The sequence below is a fragment of the Pieris brassicae genome, chromosome 5 (genome assembly GCF_905147105.1).
Source record: "Pieris brassicae chromosome 5, ilPieBrab1.1, whole genome shotgun sequence".
In the NCBI taxonomy this organism is placed as follows: Eukaryota; Metazoa; Arthropoda; class Insecta; order Lepidoptera; family Pieridae; genus Pieris; species Pieris brassicae.
In genome coordinates, this window is record NC_059669.1 from 1,027,414 (window position 1) to 1,049,109 (window position 21,696).

The 21,696-nt window shown below is 33.6% G+C and overlaps 2 protein-coding genes across 4 annotated transcripts in view; one reads left to right on the forward strand and one right to left on the reverse strand.

Annotated features, from left to right (window-relative positions):
• Positions 1 to 11,834, reverse strand: part of LOC123709733 (adenylate cyclase type 2) — a 149,433-nt gene extending 137,599 nt beyond the window's left edge. For both annotated transcript variants that reach the window (XM_045661258.1, XM_045661256.1), the window contains exon 1: positions 11,553 to 11,834. In XM_045661258.1, the coding sequence (XP_045517214.1) occupies positions 11,553 to 11,646 (94 nt within the window). In that variant the 5' untranslated portion in view covers positions 11,647 to 11,834. The remainder of the gene's footprint in view (positions 1 to 11,552) is intronic.
• A 1,395-nt stretch (positions 11,835 to 13,229) lies between these two features.
• LOC123709223 (pre-mRNA-splicing factor ATP-dependent RNA helicase PRP16) overlaps positions 13,230 to 21,696 on the forward strand; it is a 78,887-nt gene continuing 70,420 nt past the window's right edge. The window contains exons 1-10 of one of the 2 annotated variants that reach the window (XM_045660350.1): positions 13,230 to 13,733; positions 13,973 to 14,251; positions 14,356 to 14,556; positions 14,676 to 14,770; positions 15,445 to 15,647; positions 17,503 to 17,601; positions 17,881 to 18,010; positions 18,642 to 18,731; positions 19,213 to 19,350; positions 21,209 to 21,361. In XM_045660350.1, the coding sequence (XP_045516306.1) occupies positions 13,402 to 13,733; positions 13,973 to 14,251; positions 14,356 to 14,556; positions 14,676 to 14,770; positions 15,445 to 15,647; positions 17,503 to 17,601; positions 17,881 to 18,010; positions 18,642 to 18,731; positions 19,213 to 19,350; positions 21,209 to 21,361 (1,720 nt within the window). In that variant the 5' untranslated portion in view covers positions 13,230 to 13,401. Of the gene's footprint in view, positions 13,744 to 13,972; positions 14,252 to 14,355; positions 14,557 to 14,675; positions 14,771 to 15,444; positions 15,648 to 17,502; positions 17,602 to 17,880; positions 18,011 to 18,641; positions 18,732 to 19,212; positions 19,351 to 21,208; positions 21,362 to 21,696 lie in introns of both variants that reach the window. The other variant, XM_045660351.1, reaches the window with a different exon arrangement.

Consider the following 21,696-nt stretch of genomic DNA (forward strand, 5'->3'; position numbering starts at 1 on the left):
TTGTATTAACATGGCTTTTACACATTAAGAAAACACTTTTTAAACGGACTGAAGCTATGTATTATCATTAACTTAATAAGCTTAAACTTATAATTATTTACATAATTTTAAATTTAAAATTTTCCGACGTTTCGCGTGCTTTACAGCTTTTGGTCACGGTGACTGAAGACAAAAGGTGTTGAATGTCAAAAGTATTACAGCTGTAGAGATAGTTGTGTTATCTGTATTTATTTCCCCGGTGTTGGTATCGACTAAAAGAACCCGTCATATTTCGTCAAACATTAGTTATGTCAGTGTGTAATGATTATTATTATTAGACTTTTAACGGATTGGAACCTGATGTCATCCTATTAACAAATCTGAATTAAAATGTCACAAAGTAACATAGTTTAAAAAATCAATAAATATAGTTTTGTATCATTACAAAACTTTCATTAATAACGATAGTTATATCGTATATTACAAATTTTATAAAGAGAAAACACATAATTGTTTGTTGCATTGACTCCCAAGACTGAGCGTTTTTCAAGGCAATTTTTGCCGCGCACCACCGCTATGTGGAACCAGCTGCCCACTGAAGTATTTCCGAACCAATTCGACTTAGGGTCGCCTCAAGAAAAGAGCGTACCAATTCTTAAAAGGCCGGCAAAGCACTCGCGAGCCCTCTGGCATTGAGAGTGTCCATGGGCGGCGGTATCACTTAACATCAGGTGAGCCTCCTGCCCGTTTGCCCCCTATTTTATAAAAAAAAAATAAGCTCAAAAAGTGCTAGATCGATTTGAAACCTTTCACCATTAGAATCCTACATTATTCTTGATTAATATAAGCTATATAATATATCTCTATATATTTAATATTCTCGTGTCACGATATTCGTCCCCAAACTTCCTTCGAAACGGCTCCACCGATTCTTATGATGTTTTTTATTCATATTGTTAGCTTCTAATATTTATTTAATTAAATTCTAAACATTTTTATGAAACATATTCTTAAGAATCTTGCTACAAGTGCGCATGTGCAATAGTTATTCATTTCACTCGTTCGGTTGTTTACGAGTTGTTACGAATTGACTCGACCATCTTCCCGAAGTGGGATGGTCGAGTCGGAGGAGGGAGTTGTGATTATAAAAGAGGTTGTGACACATGCGCACGAGCCTTTTCTGTGTTTTTAAGTTATACAGTTCACGTAAAATCAGTGAAGTAAATTATAGTGAATTAAGTCATCATTGAATTGTTTAATTTACTACCCTAAGAACTAGATCAACTACCGCTAACAATATTCAGTAAGTCTGAGAATCGGCTACTATCGATATTTCAAACCCCTAAGTGATATGGCGTGTCCTCCCCAAAATTTTCATTTGATTTACTCTACGATCAACACCTATTTTTTATTATAGTAGATAGTTATTTTTATTGAACTAAAAAAAATGTTTCCTATAAATGGTAAAACGACGTTTGCCGGATCAGAAAGGTTTTATATTATATATTATAAATGTCTAGCCGCGCGAAGACGGGACAGATCAATGAATTAAAAATCTATAAATAAATTTAATTACACTTACGTGGGGGTTATTCGTTTTGCTTATCGTACCATATTTGTAATATGTTAAAATAGTTTTTTCATAACGGATATCTGATTGGCTGATCGCCAAATTGTGACGTTATTCTTGTATCGTAGTCACCAACGTAACTTGTATGTCATAGTTCATTTTTCGGGTTTTTGGCTCCATTTCAACTCTTCAAGGAATTTTTATTAAACGTCGATTAGATGTGTTTGTAATACATTTGGGTCTTAATAGATTTTATTTGATTGCCAAGTGAATTCTAATGATCGTTGAAACGGTGTGTTGATTCCGTGGATGTAAATTAATTTAAGATCAAGGTTAAAGACAACTTCATTTCAATAAACTATTCCGTACTAGTTGTGGAAGTTATACAGAAGGGTTCTAAAAGGCAGTTAACCCTCTTTTAAAATGTAGATAATGAATCTTTGAAAATAAATTTTAATATAATTTGAATACAATGTCTAGAATAGAATTTTAACCTAGTTAAATATAATATTCTCATTTGTTTAAATAAATTCTTATTAAGCCTATTAAGTAATTTACTAAAAATTATATTTAATATAAGAAAATGTCCAATAACACTTACAGTCCTTATTAAGAGGGAGATAGTATCCTTGTGTCTAATTTGTATATATCTATAAACTATAAATTAAATAAACACTAATAAGAATAATATAAGAATAGAACGGCTATGGACAAGATGCAAAGAATATTGAGAAACAGGAATATAACAAAAGCCACAAAGACCAGGCTCGTGAAGACTCTTATATTCCCCATATTTCTGTACGCGGCTGAAACCGTGGACCTTGCGAGATGTGGAAAGACAGAAAATCGAATGCTTGGGGTTTCGTGGACCAAGTTTCGTACAAATGTCTCGATACTTCAAGAACTCGGTATTAAGCAGCGTCTGTTTTCAATAGTACAATCTCGCATCCTTTCATTCTTCGGACACGTATCTCGGCGCGGTGTTCAGTCCATAGAACGCCTTGTCGTTCAGGGGAAGGTGGAAGGCACGAGACCACGCGGAAGGTCACCTCCGCGTTGGACTGACCAGATCAAGTCTGCCGTAGGAGGTACACTCAATGAATGTAGCAGCATGACCTCTAATAGACCACGATGGTGAAACGTCGTGAAGCGCATCACATCTGCCCCTTTTATACCACTACATCTACTACACTACATAGTGATCATGAACGCTCTGTCAAGAGTTTACCGGATAAGAAGAAGAAAAGGAATAATAATAATCAAAATATGTAATTATTTATAACTAAAAATTAATAAAAAGAAAATTTAAAAAGTTTGGTCCCTGAGGCAGTGTAGCTTTAACGCTGGCAGCATTTTGTCCCTGCTTTGCAATACTTATTCATTGAGCGAAAAAAAGCACCAGCTCTGCGGTCGCCGGTATTATCTACCAGGCAGCAACTTAAATCTTTAATCAGCGCCTGTACACTTGAACTCCACGGCCCAAGAGTCTCTACTCCAAAGAGAACAAAATCTAAGTTGGAGGAAAGACTCTTATACTTGAGCCGTTTATTATTTTCCATATTTTCTGCGGCCATCTCAAATTTAAAATCAATTCAAATGTTTGGTCTATATGGCAGATTCAGAGACTATCCCTTAATGCTCGTTGCAAAGCGTTACCGAGCACCACCACTATGTGAAACCAGCTACTATTATTTCCAAACCAATTCTAATTAGGGTCCTTCAAGACAAGAGGCTCACATTGCTAGCAAGCCTCTTGCTCGTTTGCCTCTTTATTAAATTTTAATTTATAGTTTATATTTATGTTGATTGCAACTTTATAATAAATAAGTTTAGTATTCAATAAAAGTTGTTAGCCGCTCAACACTGTGTTTAAAAAGACTTATAACAGTGTAGCAGGCAACACTAAAACAATATTATTGTTTAAATTTAGTACAAACTAACCTTAAAACTGCCAATTTAATTGTGATTTTAGCACTGCTTGACAATCAAATCAAAAGAAGCAAAACATTTTTATCTGATTCTAAAAGATCTTCCATAAGGAGAACAGTATTGTGAAACCTTACATAAAATGAAACACATCATTTACTTTCGGCTAATATATCAACACGTCGGCTCATTGCCAAAATTTAATTAAACCAGAAATGTTTTAGAATATCAACAAAGTATTTTATTTTATATACATGTGTAGTAATAACGTGTATAAAACGTTATTATATACTTCGTAATAGCTTCATTTATGCCTGGAACAAATCCGAAACAAAACATTATATAGACATACTATCAGTTCTTTGCCTATAAGTTGCCGAATGAGTACATAATAAAATATACGTGGGTAACACTGAAAATGTTTAGAACTGGCCAGTTAGAAACATTGCTAATGAAATCTTTTTTTGAATTTCAATTTTAGAACTCTATGGTAAGCAAATGTGTTGTTTTATGAAATGGCGTTAAATCTAAAATTCTTGTTACACGTGAAAATTAACCTAACGCGAGAAAATTTTCGGTCAATAATTTATTATGACCTTCGTTGTGGGCTTACTCATCAACAAAGCTAGGAAGCCCCATCTCGTTACACTATTTACGACTGCTTTAACGAGTTTAAGCGTGGACGTAGCAATCTCAATAATGATACGCGTGAGAGACGTCCTTTAACAGCAACTACTGAAGATAACATCAGTGCTCTGTGACACATGATAATGGAAGAAAAGAGAGTGACCTATCAGCAGATACGGGCAAGCCTAGGCATTAGTATGAATCAAGTTCAAAAAATATTACACGAACATTTAGGCGTCGGAAAGCTTTGTACCAGATCTGTTCCCCATACTTTGACCGGCGACCAGAAACACCTTCACATGGACTGGTGTCGCCAAATGTTAGATAAATTCAACGGCGGTGACTCAAATGCTGTATTTGACACCGTCACAGGTGATGAAAGCTGGATATATTGCTACGAACCCGAAACCAAAAGACAATCAGCTCAGTGGGTGTTTACTTTCAAGGATCGGCCAACTAAGATAAAGAAAGGAAGACGTCAATGAAAAAAGGTCGGAAAGGTTATTTCGCGATAGTTGTGCTAGAAGATGGAAGGACAGTTACTGCAGACTAGTTCGTCAATCGCTGTTTGCCGGTTGTCTTGGAAAAAATTCGACAGCAGCACCCTCGAAGCAGGATCCTGCTTCACCACGACAATGCTTGCCAGCGCGCTCCGCAAAACGGACTGTTGAATATTTGACTATGGCAGGTGTCGAGATAATGAGTCATCCGCCATATAGTCCTGACCTGGCGCCCTGCGACTTTCATTTATTCCCAAGAACTAAAGATAAAATTCGAGTAATTTGCTATACGAGCCTTGAAGATGCCATAGAAGAGACCATCGAATGCGACGCTGTGTAGAGAGGAACGGAGATTACTTCGAAAAACAATAAAAGTATTGGCAACTTTATACATTAAGCCATTTTTCATTTTCTAAACACTTTCAGTGTTACCTAGGTATAAAGCGTATGAGTGAGAATAAAATTTGTCCATAGGTAATATATAACGTTTTTTTTATATTATTGTTCTTATCGTTAACAATATGAACACGAAAGTGTTACGCTGGTGCCCAAGGTGCAATTTCAAAAGGGGAAGACAATTTAGAAGGCTATCCCAGATTAGGGAAACAGCAGGTACATGGAAGAAATTGGCACAGTGCAGACATAAATGAAGGCATTTCGAGGACTTTGCCAAAATATGATACACATTTATCTAGAAATAATGAGGTAATAGAAATATATGTATTTAAATGTAAATTATCAGAAAAATATAAGGCTTTTAATATATACTATTATCATCATGTTAAGATTATAGTATTATAATTTACTGACTACGTAGTCGGGACTGAAAGTCAATAACCATTATTTACAGCATATTTTGAAACCGCTGAAACTGAAACTGAACTGTCAATAGCCTAGACGTAATTGTGGTTGCCAAAGTCAATCAGGATCATTGGTCAGAACAAATTAAAAAAAACTAAACATAATTCAAAGGCGAGCAGTCATCAGTCAGTCCTGATTTTCCATTCCGTAGTGTTAATTGCTGATATAGAAAGAAAAATACATTGGTACACAAGCGGGATACAAACGTACAAACTCAGGGCTTAGAATCTCTCTAACCCGCCTGTCTAATTACATAAGCTAATTTTATCGTTAATATAGTTAAAACAAAACCATTTCCGCCACGTTCTATTGAAATAAGGTGTACTATATTACGTCCTTAACGAATAGTTTGTCATGTCTGAAGTTTTTATTTACAGAATAAATTTCTTCTGTAAGGTGAACTTTTTAAGAAAATAAACTAAGAGTCTGTCAAAATAGTATCAAAAGGAGTGCTCTGGGTCTGAAATTAATAGAAATAAAGGACATGACAAAGTTTAGAAATGCTATTACTTCATTAAGACTTAAATGGAAATAGACAGGACACATTATGAGGGAAGATAAATGGACCAAAAAATCAACAGAATAGCTTCCTCGCTATGACAAAAGAAAACGAGGAAGACAAATAAAACAATGGGAAGATGATATAAGTAGAATAGCTGGTCCTATGTGGCTACGTAAAGCTAGACGCCGAGAGGAGTGGAGGCTCTTAGAGAAGGCCTATGCAAGGACAAGCTGTATAATTAGCGATTAGTTATTAGTCTTTGTCCTAGTATATAATATAGTATTTACAGCAATCATGGCTTACTATTACTATATTATGAATTCCTGAAGAGCATCATAAGCTTTCCATACTACGAATCATTATGAAATCATATTACGCATTAGTAACTAAAAAAAACTATACATATATAGTCGTTGCCCGAAACTTGACATTTTTTTAAATAATTTAAAAATAGTTGAATTATTTCAAACAAAGGAATTTTATTAACTATTTATTTAAACTTCAGTATTACAATATATTACAACCTTTTCCAAGGTGATCCGGAATCAATATACCTAAGGATTCCGTGAGGTTAGCTGTGTAGTTTATTTTATTATTATTTTAGATTAATTGGTGATTATATAATTTTTTTAATGAGATTTGGTTAAGTGCAACCACCAACCAACCACCAACCACCACTTAACCAATCATAATTCTTTTATTAATTTTTCCCTTACGTTGCCTGGAAGAGATCGCTTGTTAGCGATAAGCCAGCCCGTTGCATCCCTTATAATTTTTATCTTTTTTAAGTGTTAAAATATTAATATAAAAAAAAACATACAACAATATTTTAAACCCACCTCAAATCATTTATTAGACGCAAATTAATTTAACCTTAAAAAAGCTCCAATTAAAATTTTTGGCGATTCTCAATCTCAGCGCCATATCATGATTTTCTACAAAAGGAAAACATAATAACGATGTCATCAAAAACACAGCCTCAAAACTATTACCTACTTGTCTATAAAGACATAATATGATTTTTATATGTGTCACCGGAATGTAACAAAATCCGCAAGTATATATTTCGTGGCAAATTTCGTAGGATTCGAAACGAAAGATAAACCGTATTATTTTACGCCCTTATTTTCGCAAATTGTGAAAATTACTGAACTCACGGCATAACCAAACGGCATGTGCGCTCTGATTGGTTGAATAACGCCCAAAATTAATAATGTATCCTCTAACACATTTTACTAATGAATATAAAGTTGGATGATCGTAATCCCGATCCGGCCAATCTAAACAACTGTCAAAATGGACAGATAGGTGCGTAAACATTAATTTTCATACAGAGAGCAATCTTCAATCTCTCATCGGTCCACTGAAGGATTGGTAACTCAATCTATGGATTGAATATTGTATAAATGTGTATTCTGTAGAAATGGATTGAATTGTCGATCTAAGATGGCTAAAATTGGATTGAGATTGAATATTAATTTGGGCCGTATGTCACTTCTTTTTTTATTAAGGAGGTAAAAATGCACAACTGCAACAAAATGAATGACGGTGATCGAAGCACAAATACATGAGTAAATAGCTGTACAAATTTGAATTTGGAATTCCTTACCAAAGAGGAGGTATTTGAAGTCAAAGTGGCCAGTACGACAAAACGCCAATTTCATATGTAAGGACCTAATATACAGAATTGTAATTGTCTTACCATTTAAAGTTCGTAGAGCCACTGGATGTATACAAAACAGCAATAATAGTAATGAGGCATAATCATAGTGCAAGTCATAACAACTCTTGTACATCATTAAACTAGTTACGTTTCCTTAACTCGTCGTCAACCAATTAGTTTCGTGTCGCTTGGCCTTGTTCATTGAACAGTGAACATTTTTCATCAAAACTCATTGGGAATCGTGCCTGATAACCGTCGTTTTTATATCCCTTTACAATGAAAAGAAGATTGCAAAGAGGTCACTGTTTATATTATAGTATTCATATAAATTTGTAAATAAATACAGGTCACACAAACTGTATCTGATTCATATTCAAAGCCTTTATTACGCGAACTTCAAATCCAAAAGCAACATAACTCGATAGTTATTCAATGCAGATTCTTGCAAATATTTTAATTTAGACTCATTAGAACGTTGACGGAGTCAGCAATACCTAGATAGATAGTCCCTATTTGCTTTCCCCGTATGGGATGAGATACTTACAATTGTTCCATGTGCCTTGTACGAACTCGAATTACCTACATAATTCGCCAATGTTTCGGGTTTTATTTAACTCTAATACTAATATGAGGCTATTGATATTTTCCACCTCACCAAAGAGGATGTAAATGTTTGATGAACTGTGACTTTATTTATCATTAACAATCTAATCTTTGAAATATAAAGTATTAATTGTCGTTTTGTTAAAAATAAATTTTAGTTTATTTCATATACATTCTGTTTCATATACATATTTTTTTTTATATTTGGCATCTCATTGGCTTTGTAAATTATTTTAGTATTTTGTTTTATAATATGTATGTTAGCTGTAAGGTTACTCATAAATAAACAAAAAGAGATGAAAATCTAGCTGTGGTATTACTCAGGTATACAATTTTTTAAGTATCTATACCATCGTGTCTCTATACCGATATTTAGTACTTAGTAACAGCGTATGCGGGGACAACCATATGGGGAGCGGCCAGAAAATATTTTTTTTGGAATTGGAACGGGGACATAGGGCTCTATTAAAGGTCATGCTGTTCCGGCCATACAGATTCCCATCGGAAGAGCTTTATCATCTCAGCCAATTACTTTCCGTTAGGAAGCAGTATGCCCTGAGTCTAATTTTAAAATCACACAGAGCGCTACCATTTGATAGTAGGCTGTTCTCAAAAAGAAATAGGGACGTTTTCGTGGGTCAGACCATAAGGACTGCTTTCGCCAGACGCAATATGCAAGCAGACTATATCTATAATAAATCAAATAGGCTGCTTAACATCTACCCGCTTATCGCCTACAATCTAAAAATACGACTTAAGGGCTGGCTTATGAACATACCCTACGTAGAGTTAGAGCTTCTTCTGAGACCTAGAATGTAGTTACAGACTTTATTCATTCACTCACTGATTCACTCACTTATGTGCTTATAATGATAACAGTTAAAAATAAATAAAATAAAAGATATAACTAAATTATATATAAATTAAATATTTTAAGGAATGTATAATTAAGTTTGTTATGAAAGAGCTGGAAACCCTGACACAGGTATTTTTTACTTAAAAAGGCTCCCAAATCTTAAACATTGTAATGCATATGTACTTAAAATGAATAAACACATATTTTTTTATTATTATTATTAAGTGAATTTTAATAAGAAACCATATTTGAGACAATCGGTAATTTAATGTTAGTTAATCGGCAGATATTCTAGAAGATTCTCATGAAGATATAGAATGGATTTACACGTATGAAAATAACATGAGAACTTAAGAAGGCATAGCGCTAAGAATAGCAACACAGCAAGTCTGTTGAAACGACTCCGCGAAAGGTCTCCATGGAATTACTGCAAATGTCCACCGAGACATTTTTCATTACCGCTTTATTTTTAATCCAACACAATCTGTTAAGAGGACCATTAATAGATAAGCACAAACAAGAGAAAGGCAGTATTTTTTTTATCAAGGTCAAAACACGTTGGGTCGCATAGCCAGCGCAGTGAGCGACTTTATATAAGATGTCAAAGTCTGGAACTATAGGATCCGAAGGTTGATAGGCAGCAAATATACTATAACAATTTAAACAGAATATTCGAAATTAAGCATTCGTTAGAACGTAGTGAGGGCAAATGTTATTATTAGGTGTGAACAAACCCAAAATCGCTGATGATTTTTGAATCTTAAAAAAATAAAATTCATGTTTATGTAGAGAGTTTGTAATGGATTATATCTACGTCCTTGCGATAAATCCTGAAGTAATTCACGTGGAAGGTTATCGAACTAATCCCCGATTACGTCATGTGATTGAATCAATTTTTTAATAGAAATCGTTGCGCTACAATATATGGAATTTAGAAGTAACTTTTCTATGATCATATTTTACCAGAACATTAATAACTAGCGGTCTGTACAGGCCTCACGCGGCTGATATTTTATTTTTAATATTGTAGGAATACATACAATGCGCAGACGCGATGAGAACTTGGAAAAACTGATCGTGGTTGGTAACACAGAAGATAAAAGATCACGTTGCCGTTCACCAGCCAGATGGACCGTTCAAGTGGAAGACTCATTGTCCTCAAAACTGTACACTGTCATGTGAGAGGCGTTGGCCGCAGACAGTGCATCCTTGTTGACCACGATGTTCAGATATTAGCTGCCGATTAAAGGAAGGGAGATGAATAAGCCTATGAACAAATATTACTCAAGGTTTATGTAGCATTCTGATGGTGAAAGAATTTGTGAATTTCCCACTGGAAATTATTAACACAAAACCTCAAACTTTTCCTGTTTATAATGTAAGTAATCGGTTAGGTTTAGTACGATTCAACCAATTATTTCAACTTATTCTCAGAATTGTAAAAACCCTAAAATGCGGAAATTTACAATTTATGGTAAAAATTATACTTTAAGGAGATTAACCAGGCTATACAAAAAGTCTGATCCCTTTTTTCTTAATACGCAATACATACTGTCGACTTTTTGGTCCTTCGGCCTTTTAGAGCTTTTGGCAAGGTTTTCTCACGATGTCTTACTTAGTACGAGTAAGATTAAAATGTGCACGTATAAATAAATGTAGTCTCTGTGTGAAAAAGTGTACGACCTCAGAGTTGAGGGTCACACGCTCAAGCCCACCCCCAACTCAATCAAACCATGTCGTAATTGTCGACCTAACTCAAAATCCCAAGCTCCGTTATTTCCACCATTTTTTTTATTAATTATTGTAAAAGACACACAAATGTCACTAGTTACGTCGAGCCTTCAATTTGATTACACTCTAACATAATATCTTTAATCGTAACGTTTGATTGCCATTTTGAAATAATCCAACTAGCTGTGGCGCATTAATCAGAAACATCTTCGCTGACCATTAATGACGTCAATTTATATTATTTATTCACCATGAACTATTCCCGGCTTATCTCAATCAAGTTCTAGGTTATTGGTTCACGTGTGCAATTAACGGAAACGTGTTTTTCTGGTTTCGCAAAATATTGTAAAATTTTACCTGTACCGAATTAATTCAAAACGTAGTGATTTAACAAGACGACTATTACCTTGAAAATTAACAAAGGTTTAAGCTAGCTTTTACTAAAAATAAGGATATTACCACTGAACAATTATGATAGATACCAATAATAAACACACTTAGGTGTAAATAAAATTCTGTTTACTGGCGACATCCAAATAAAATCTTCTTTAAATCAGTAAAATCTTTTGTTACTTTACTGACCACCCTAGACACCGTTTTCTAACGAGAAGGTGTGATAATAAAAAAAAACACTCAGGCGCCAATTGGCATTGACATCATGACTCAGCTACAAATTTGTTATTGGTAGGTACCCATCAACGTGAAAATGTGAATGAATGAAAATGAAAATTTACCTGCGACAGCTGGTAAGTCATCGTTATTTTCCAGGCTATTTTCGATATCTGCCATCCTGGTGAGTTCCGAGCAATGTACAAATGTTTCATCCATGAGATATATGTATGTAAGTGTCACTCACTGAGATACTAACAATAAATAGTATTGTTTAAACTTATCACTAATAACAAAACTCTTTCGTTTAAGGTACAATGAAGTTAACGTCACATCTGAATAATTTATATATTAATTAAAAATTTCCAGTACCGACGCTTTAAAGTTTATAATTTCCCGCCAATTTTTTTTTTCCATAACGCACGTCTTTATGGCACGCGCTACAGTTTTATACTGTTCTATTTTTGTATGACAAAATGAAAAAGATTTTGTTCTTGTGTTTGTTTACATTTGTGGCAAACTGTTTATATTTTTACAAGTTAATTGCGGGCTACTAACTTTATGAATTGCTAATTAATTTTTGCGCAAATTTGGTAAAGGTACATTGGTATTATATTTAATGTTGTTCTTATATGTTAAGACATTGGTATTTAGTTGGTACATAAAAAAATAATTTATATTTAAATTAAAAGTGTTACAACTTATAATATTTTCACATGATGCAATGCTATTCAGCGCTCTATACCTCTAAATTTAATTGTCCAGTATTAAATCGATCTCGGGGCGGAACAAAGTATCGAACGACTTCCAACTCTGGACTTTAATTAAGCGGCCTTAATTCCTACGTCCACGCTGTCTACTACCTTGCTCATTCTTACCGAGATTCAAATATCATCCCCGGCTGATACCCATCTCTTTTACTCAGGGTACAATATTGGGAGTTTGCGTTTACGCGCCCTGACGTATATCTTTTCTCGTCGCCTCGGGACAATTGAAGAAACGGATCTGTGTAAACTGCGATAGCCATCGGTGAATCAACGCGTGCCTGTATTGGGCCCATAGCGGAAACGCTGGAACTTATCAACTGATCCAAACAGCTACAGATTCCGTGCTTTAAAGGGTACAGATCGCTGAAACCGTGATACTTGGCGATTTTATCGCCCACTTGCAGCCAACGCGCTTGTGTTGTTCTAGAAATTTAAGTATCATAGATGACGGCATCACTAAATATCAAATTAATTTGCTGCCCAATTGTTCTATAAGAAAAAAAAGTTTTTTCCTTGTTTATGGCTTTTATTTATGCCAACTGGGCACAAGGTACTTCGTCAGTGTCGTGAAGATGGAGAAGACACGTAGGAGATTGATCGGTAAAAATAATAATTAGGTTAACTTTAAATATGCACCTAAAAAAATAGTAGAAATTCGATTGTTAGTTTCAAGACAGCACAGACAACACAAATATGAGTAACAACATTATTAAATACTATTTCCTATTTATGAATAATTTAAATTTTATTGATTTCTATATATTTACATAGAAATCCACAATATGGACTAAACACAAACATTAACAAACATTTAACACTTAAAAGACGGTAAACTTTAGAGGGAAAACGTCAAATAAAAAAAGGTTTATAATCATATCCATAGCTAAGAATTCTAGTATACATTTCTGTAATGTCAAATCAAAAGTCTTAACAGTCACGGAATATTTTTTTTCTGGTTTGACAAATAGATTAAAATGACGTTTGATACATTAGCAATCTGTCATCTCTCAGTAGTGACTAGTGAGTACAGTGTAGACTGTAGAGTGCTGTTTGTATATTAGTTAAGTTTTCCGCTACAAAGTACAAAGTAGTAACTTATTTCGGAATGCTTTCAAAACATGATATTTATTATACATTATAAGGACGTTATATTCCTTTTAATGTTTATTGTTTAATACAAAATATTCTACGCAGCCGTGTTTTTACCATGGCGGATAATGATGAAAGTTTACATCGCTTGGAAGGGACTTCAGGTGATGCTCCTGGTGGGTTAATCATTAGAAAGAAAGAAAAAACAGAAGAGTTTCAGTTTGCTTTGCCTTCTCTTCTTGGTTTAGATAAGTTAGCGGCAGCTAAACGTAAACAAAACCGCTTAATATCTTTTCAACCTGAGGACACTGAATCAGATTCAAATCAAGATGAAAGTGACTCGTCTACTGTAAAAGAAAGAAAATACCGGAGACATAATGAAGAGACTCCAACCTACACCGGTGGTCTTTCTGAAGAAGCTCGAAATAGAATGCTGGAACGATTACAAAAGTAAGCGTAGGTTAGGTTATTTACAATCATTGTTATAAGTTTAGTATTAATAATTATTAACCTACAGAGGCAATCAATATTACTGTACCTGTGCAATGTTCCAGTACCAATAAACCCTTAATAATTTATATGTTATAATTGATATTTTTATCTGTAAAAAAAATATTATTATCATACAATTTCACATACATGAAAATATGCTTTACTTATTATTTTAATACTTTCCTATTTTTACTCAGAAAAACAAAAGAATCTAGAGAAAAAGGTGTACACAATTCTACACAAGAGGAAAAAAAATCTAGATCAAAAGAGGAAGATATAGATCGCCATTACCGTCGGTATGATCGTCGGGATAGGGACAGACGATATGATGATGACAGAAGAGACAGAGACTGGCAAAGACGAGATATAGGGTCTGATAGAAGGGATAGAGATAGAAGAGATAGGGATTCTGATAGAGATAGTTCGAGAAGAAGTTATTATGAACCAAGGTTTAAGGATGAGCCTCGCACACCAAGGTATTGGTGGCTTTAATATTCAAATTTATTTTCTGTATACTGTTTTATTTGCTGTTCGCTTTTAATTTCATACTAATTCTAACATTATGATTATATATTTTCAGTATTAAAGCATTAAAACCAACTGATAAGACAGCCTGGGATGAAGATGACGATGACCCAAAGGCTGTTAGGAAGTCAAGTTGGGATTATCCAACTCCTTTACCAAGGGAATCGCCAGATCGATCTACTAGGAGTGATAGAAGGCCTATCAGGGATTATAAAGGAAGACCATATGATGATACACCTAGACCTACACCTCATAAGTAAGCCAAATAATTGTTATGTTAGAGAATATTTGTAAATTTAAAACAATGAAAGGTTCTCGTATATTTTATTATATTTCTTAAATGTTGCTATTAACAATATCTCCCTCTAATTTCAGATGGGTCAGTTCACGGCGTGGTCTAGATGTAGATGATCCCGACTGGCAGGAAGCTGAAAAGAAATTAGACCGTGCTTGGTACAATATGGGTGAAGGTAATATGGAAATTATTTTTTATAATTCATTTTGAACTGTTTTATTTATGACAGTATGCACAACAGACCTATTGAGAGTCTAAATGCGGAAACTGAGTCCACAAAACATACTGTTTTGTTCATTTTTCTTCCCTTTCTTCAGATTTTGCTGAAAAAAAATTTAGTAACTTGAAAATCATAATTAATATAAGAAATACACTTATATTCATAAAAATTACATAAAACTCAAATAGCGATTGAATCTTTCTAGTAACTTACATAAATAGTAATAAATCTGTTTAATTTGTATGTATAATATACACTGGTCTGTCTGATTCTGTATCAAAAGATATAACTTTCATTAAATAACTTATAAATAAATCGATCGATAACTTTAAAAATAAATCAAGAATACTTGTGCAGTACAAAGCTACAGAATATGTTACATTGTACTGTGTTTTTTACTGTCTACTTTATAGAGTGTTAAACAAAATTACATTTATTAACTCAGTTTCTCAACAATTAATTAATTTAGAATGTTTTCATTTTTCATTCATCTCACTAAGCCTATGGTGTCGCTAACTTGAAACAATTTCATTCACGTGATGGAGGACTCCACGATCCTGAGCCTCCCCCAATTTTTGTAGTTGTACTGACCAGATTAGAAAACGCTAATATCATATTTCTGTACCTAGGTGAGACTGATGAATCTGACCCCTTTGCTGGAACATCAGCTGAATATATAGCTCGTAAGGAAGAACAAATAGAGAAACGCCGGAATCGAAAAGTGTCAGCTGCGAGGCAGCAAATAGACAAGGACAACGAGCTGTGGGAAAGGAACAGAATGCTTACAAGCGGAGTTGTTCATTCTATAAATATCAATAACGATCTTGATGAGGTAAGTGTGGACATCAAAAGGGAATTATGCGTCTCACTCACTCGGTAGCCAACGGTCCGACAAGCAAGATATATCGATAGATATCGATACCCAGAGATTTATCGTAGAAATTCAGAATCGTCCGTGTTTATGCGATCGTTATCAGAGTATTCTGATCGTAATATAAAAATTAAATGTTGGGATTAAGTTGGGAAGTAGTAGATATCTTTGAAGAACCAGATAATATTACGGTTCGAGAGAACTGACTGGCCAGAAAATGGCGGCTATTGGCTACTCCATTTGGCATCCGAAGGAAGCCAGAGGTAGCCATGGTAGTATGCGGTGAGGCAGGGCATTTAGAAATTTGAAAAAAAATACATTGATGAAAAAACATTTTAAACTAGGCTTGGTTTACAAAAGTCAATGAGTATTCATCGACTTTTGCCTAGTGGATTCATCGTGCGACTCTCATCCCTGCGGTCGTAAATTCGATCCTAGCGGTGCACCAATTGACTTTCTTTCTTATGTATGTGCGCTCAAACGGTGAAAGAGAACATCGTGAGGAAACCAAAATGCCTTATGACCCAAAAAGTTGACGGCGTGTGTCAGGCACAGAAGGCTGATCACCTACTTGCCTATTAGATTGACAAATGATAATGATACAAAACTCTGAGGCCCAAACCTAAAAAGTTTGTTTCGCTACTGATTTGTTTTTTACAATAGTAATATAAATTATTTCTTAAAACTAATGCATATACTGAACAAGACATAACCTTACCCTTAATTATAGAAACAAAGCAATAGTCTAAGAGACATTCCCTTATTAATTTAACAATTTTAATTAATTAAATACCATTACCATACGCAAACTGTCATGTCCTTAACCACTGACATACATAGACATTACACTAAAATAAGTAAAGAAATACAGATCTTATATTAAAAAAAATTCTTTATAAATAATTGTAAATCTACATTTGAGTACATCCCTTTTAAGTCCGAGAACTTGTGTTAGGGATGAACGCTCTTTCCTATATTTTAATACTTAATCTACTTAACAAAGTTCTTAAAAAACAAAACTAAAATATTAAAAAGATAGATTTTTTTTTACTACTTATGTAAGATTAAATAATTGTTGTTGAACATTGTGATTTGTATTGATTTTTTAATACATATTTACTCAACTAGATCTTCAGTTTGTTGATAATTTAATGTTTTTAGCCACATTGTTACTGTTTTTTTACACTCTTCAAATGTCATAGGGTATATATTTAGGGTTTTATTTATTTTATTGTACAATCTTGCAGATTGGGTTGCAAATTGCTTCGAGGCAAAAGTTGTAGATTTTATTACATTTGAGTGATCTCTGATGAGTATCTTTGTAGCTTTTTTCTGTGGAATATAGTGTATTCTTGCAAAGCATTATTTTCAAGATACTTCTCTGTGCACATTCAATACTCACAAATTTTGATTTAAATGTGCCGCCCCATATACTAAACTCTATCTTTACAGATATTCTATTTTTTCCTTAATACCTTATTAAATCTTGCATTATTTTTGTTTCAACTCATATCAATTGTAATTTATAAACTATAAATATGTTATTAAATTGAATGATATTAATTATTAACATTAGTTTGTTTTATCAATATTTTCTAAGCACTTTGGTCATTGTATATTTTTTTTATCAAAATAATCACAAAGTTTTGCATAATATTTCAGTGTGACAGTGTGTACTATAGACATTGTAATTATTTTGACAATTACACATATTATAACCTGCAAAGATGGCCAGCCTCAGGCCATGCCTGCGTAGGCATAGATAGTGGTTAGTCATGGCTAAATTTACTTTGTAACATTGAATTGAATGTTTCAGGAAAGTGTGGACCGGGTACATTTATTGGTACACAATATTGTTCCTCCATTCCTGGATGGTCGCATCGTGTTTACAAAACAACCGGAACCAGTTATACCTGTAAGATTTTTTTAAAATATTTTACTTGATTTCGAATTTAAAATTAAATTTCCAGTATAAGAATTCTATTTGGTGGCAGGCCTGCGTTGCGTAGGCATATATAAAAAAATACTATTATTTTAGTTTATATTATTTTCCTCAATGTAACATACATTGCCTCTAAGTACCTGCCATGTTCAGAGTAGTTGTTTTTTAATACCTCATAAAAAATAGATTTTTTACGTTCATAGTTAATGAGATTGTGTGTTAAGTTTTGTTTTTAATTATATACTATTTCAGGTTAAAGACCCGACATCTGATATGGCGATTAACGCGAGGAAAGGTTCTGCTTTAGTTAAGGCCTTTAGAGAACAAAAGGAAAGAAGAAAAGCTCAGAAGAAACATTGGAAATTGGAAGGAACTAAAATAGGTACTAGACAGAACTTTTAAATAAAAGTGCTTTAAAGCGTTAATAATAAATTAATTTCGTGAGATCCTTGCACAGAGATTTTATATTTGGTTAAAATTTTAACTTTTCTGACGTTCGTAAGTGTACATGTTTACCTATATGAATAAAGTTATTTTGACTTTGGGTGAATTTTGAGCATACGGGTGTATTTTGACTTAAGTTTGAGAAAATTAAGCGAAAATGTCTGGTAACATTAAAAATATTTTCGACATTGCCAGTTGTGGGAAATGAATGACTTTGAAGTCTCCACGTTGTGTTATATCCAGCTGAATTCGATTGCAAGCCTTAACAATCAAATTGCCTTCCCTTGGGGCTGGGGCCTCATGATGTGGGGAAACACTGCTATGCATAGATGTTAAAGTATTATTTTTTCGTAAAAGACTTGAAACTGTCAAAGTCAAAACTATTGCCATAATATAAAAAAAAACAAATAAAAAAAAAGATTCGATTCCCGAAGGTAGATAAATTTGTAGTTTGCTCTCCAATTTTGCAACTTGTAAAAACACAATAGACTGATACTCATATTATGGTGGAGCAAAAATTTCTGTGTGGGCTAAGTATATTCAAATATCTATGTTTTATATCATTTCAGGTAACATAATGGGTATTCAGAAGGAGCAGGAAGAAATTGAAGATGGGCCCACGAAGGAGGCCTATAAATACGCCGAACATTTGGACAAAGGTGACAAGTTAATTCAGTACTTTCTCGATTTTTTAAAATAAAGATTATACGACAACTTTCTTTCATACTATATTCTATATAATAACAAGCGGATGCGACTGACATTATCCTGTACACATGTCTTAAATACAAAAAAAAAATCTAATAATGATTTATATATATACCAGCTGTTTATTTGCTATGTAGATAAATAAACTAGATACCGACTGACACAACACCACAGAACAGATGCGCTCATCGCCTTAGGCCTGATTGTAAATACCCGAAAAAAAAGTGTAAATATTCCGAATGCATCACCATCTGCCGGGCTGATTTGTGAATCTAAACTATCCAGGTTTATATATATATGTTTATACGCATACAAAAAATTTCATTCGAATCGGTCCAGCCATTTAAGAGGAGTTCAGTAATACACACGTGCAGTAGAATTATATATATAAATATAAGTTTAAATAAATAAATTATTGTTATATGTTTTCAGAGGGTCAACAACCGGAGTCGAAGTCAGATTTTGTCAAAAAGAAAACGATATCAGAACAAAGGCGGTTTCTTCCTGTCTTCGCTGTTAGAGAGGAATTGATGCAGGTCATAAGAGAGAATAACGTAATTATTATTGTTGGTAAGTCCTACTTATATTTAAAAAAAAATGCTACAACCTTTTTAGGTCTGGACCTCAGATGTTTGTATCTATTTCTTGATTTGTCAATGTAATTAGCAAGTAGGTGATCCTTCTGTGCCTGACACAGGCCGTCTTTTAAGGTCTAAGACAGACCGGTTTCCTTTCGGTGTTTTGCTTCGCCGTTTGAGCGAATGTTAAATGCACAAATAGGGAGCTCGAGACTGGCATGAGGGTATACATGTTGCTTAGGCACAGATCGCAGCTGGAAAAATTCTGCGGCAAGATTGTCAAATATAGATATTAATATAAGTTGGCCAACACTGCCCTTTACTTATTAATATAAGTTGGCCAACACTGCCCTTTACTTATTAATATAAGTTAACCAACATTGCCCTTTACTTATTAATATAAGTTGGCCAACACTGCCCTTTACTTATTAATATAAGTTGGCCAACATTGCCTTTTACTTATTAATGTAAGTTGGCCAACACTGCCCTTTACTTATTAATATAAGTTAACCAACATTGCCCTTTACTTATTAATATAAGTTGGCCAACATTGCCCTTTACTTATTAATATAAGTTGGCCAACATTGCCATTTACTTATTAATATAGGTTGGCCAACACTGCCCTTTACTTATTAATGTAAGTTGGCCAACATTGCCCTTTACTTATTAATATAAGTTGGCCAACATTGCCCTTTACTTATTAATATAAGTTGGCCAACATTGCCATTTACTTATTAATGTAAGTTGGCCAACACTGCCCTTTACTTATTAATATAAGTTGGCCAACATTGCCCTTTACTTATTAATATAAGTTGGCCAACATTGCCCTTTACTTATTAATATAAGTTGGCCAACATTGCCCTTTACTTATTAATATAAGTTGGCCAACATTGCCCTTTACTTATTAATATAAGTTGGCCAACATTGCCATTTACTTATTAATATAAGTTGGCCAACACTGCCCTTTATTTATTAATATAAGTTGACCAACATAGCCCTTTACTTTTTAATATAAGTTGGCCAACATTGCCCTTTACTTATTAATATAAGTTGGCGAACACTGCCCTTTACTTATTAATATAAGTTGGCCAACATTGCCCTTTACTTATTAATATAAGTTGGCCAACATTGCCCTTTACTTATTAATATAAGTTGGCCAACATTGCCCTTTACTTATTTATATTGGATTAATATATAATAATTGGATTACATTGACCAATTATACAATTGACCTAAGTTTTAGTTAGCGAAATGTTTGGGAAGATGAACTTTTCATATACTTACATTGGAATGAATAAAATAAAAATGCTTTTTAATTTCCTTCTAAGATGAAGATAATTAACTATTATGATTGATATTAAAAACAAATGTTATGTAAGAATTTTAGTAGAAACTCCCTTCACTGGTCTAGCCTCCAAGAAATGTAAATTTTCCCTTACACAAGCCAATTATCATTGACAGTCATATTCGAACCTATATTAAAATTTAATTATCATCAAAAGTTAATTATGATCATAAACTAAAATTTTGCCGTCCTAATCATTCGATGTATGGCTTACAATAAATAAGATTAAAAATTCTACTCCAAGAAATGCAAATATTCCCTTACATAGGTCAATATTAGAACATATTATAATTGAATTAAATAAAATAATAAACTAATATTTAGCCGACCCTATCATTTGATGTATGGCTAATATAAATAATAATAAATAAATAAGATTAAAAAAAAAACTAAAATTAAAAAATCACAATTCTTACCCCTCATACATTACAAGTAATATCTCTCATGGTAAACTCGATGTAACGCCAAAATGTGAGTTTAAACAGCTAATATTCGTGAATTCCAGGTGAAACGGGAAGTGGTAAAACGACGCAGCTGACCCAATACCTTCACGAGGAAGGGTTCAGTAAGCTCGGCATGATCGGTTGTACGCAGCCCCGTCGTGTGGCCGCCATGTCCGTCGCCAAAAGGGTTGCTGATGAAATGGGCGCGAGACTGGGTAAGTTCATACTTATATGTTTCAATGTATTGGAATTTTATAACATTTGTGTATGATCTATTTGGTTATCCAATTGGATAAATGTTTGTCAAACTAACTCACGTTAAGACGCTTCTTACTAGGTCCAAATTTCATAAAAATCAATTCAGTATTTGTGGAGATATATTTTTATTTTATTAATGTATTACAGCTACTCATTAAACAATATTCAAACAATTACATTATACACAAAAGCCAAAAACGGTATACACATTCAAACATAAACATAAAAGCACAGTTTTACCTCTTTATATAACAATTCATACTAAATTCTAAGATTAATTGATCATTATAAT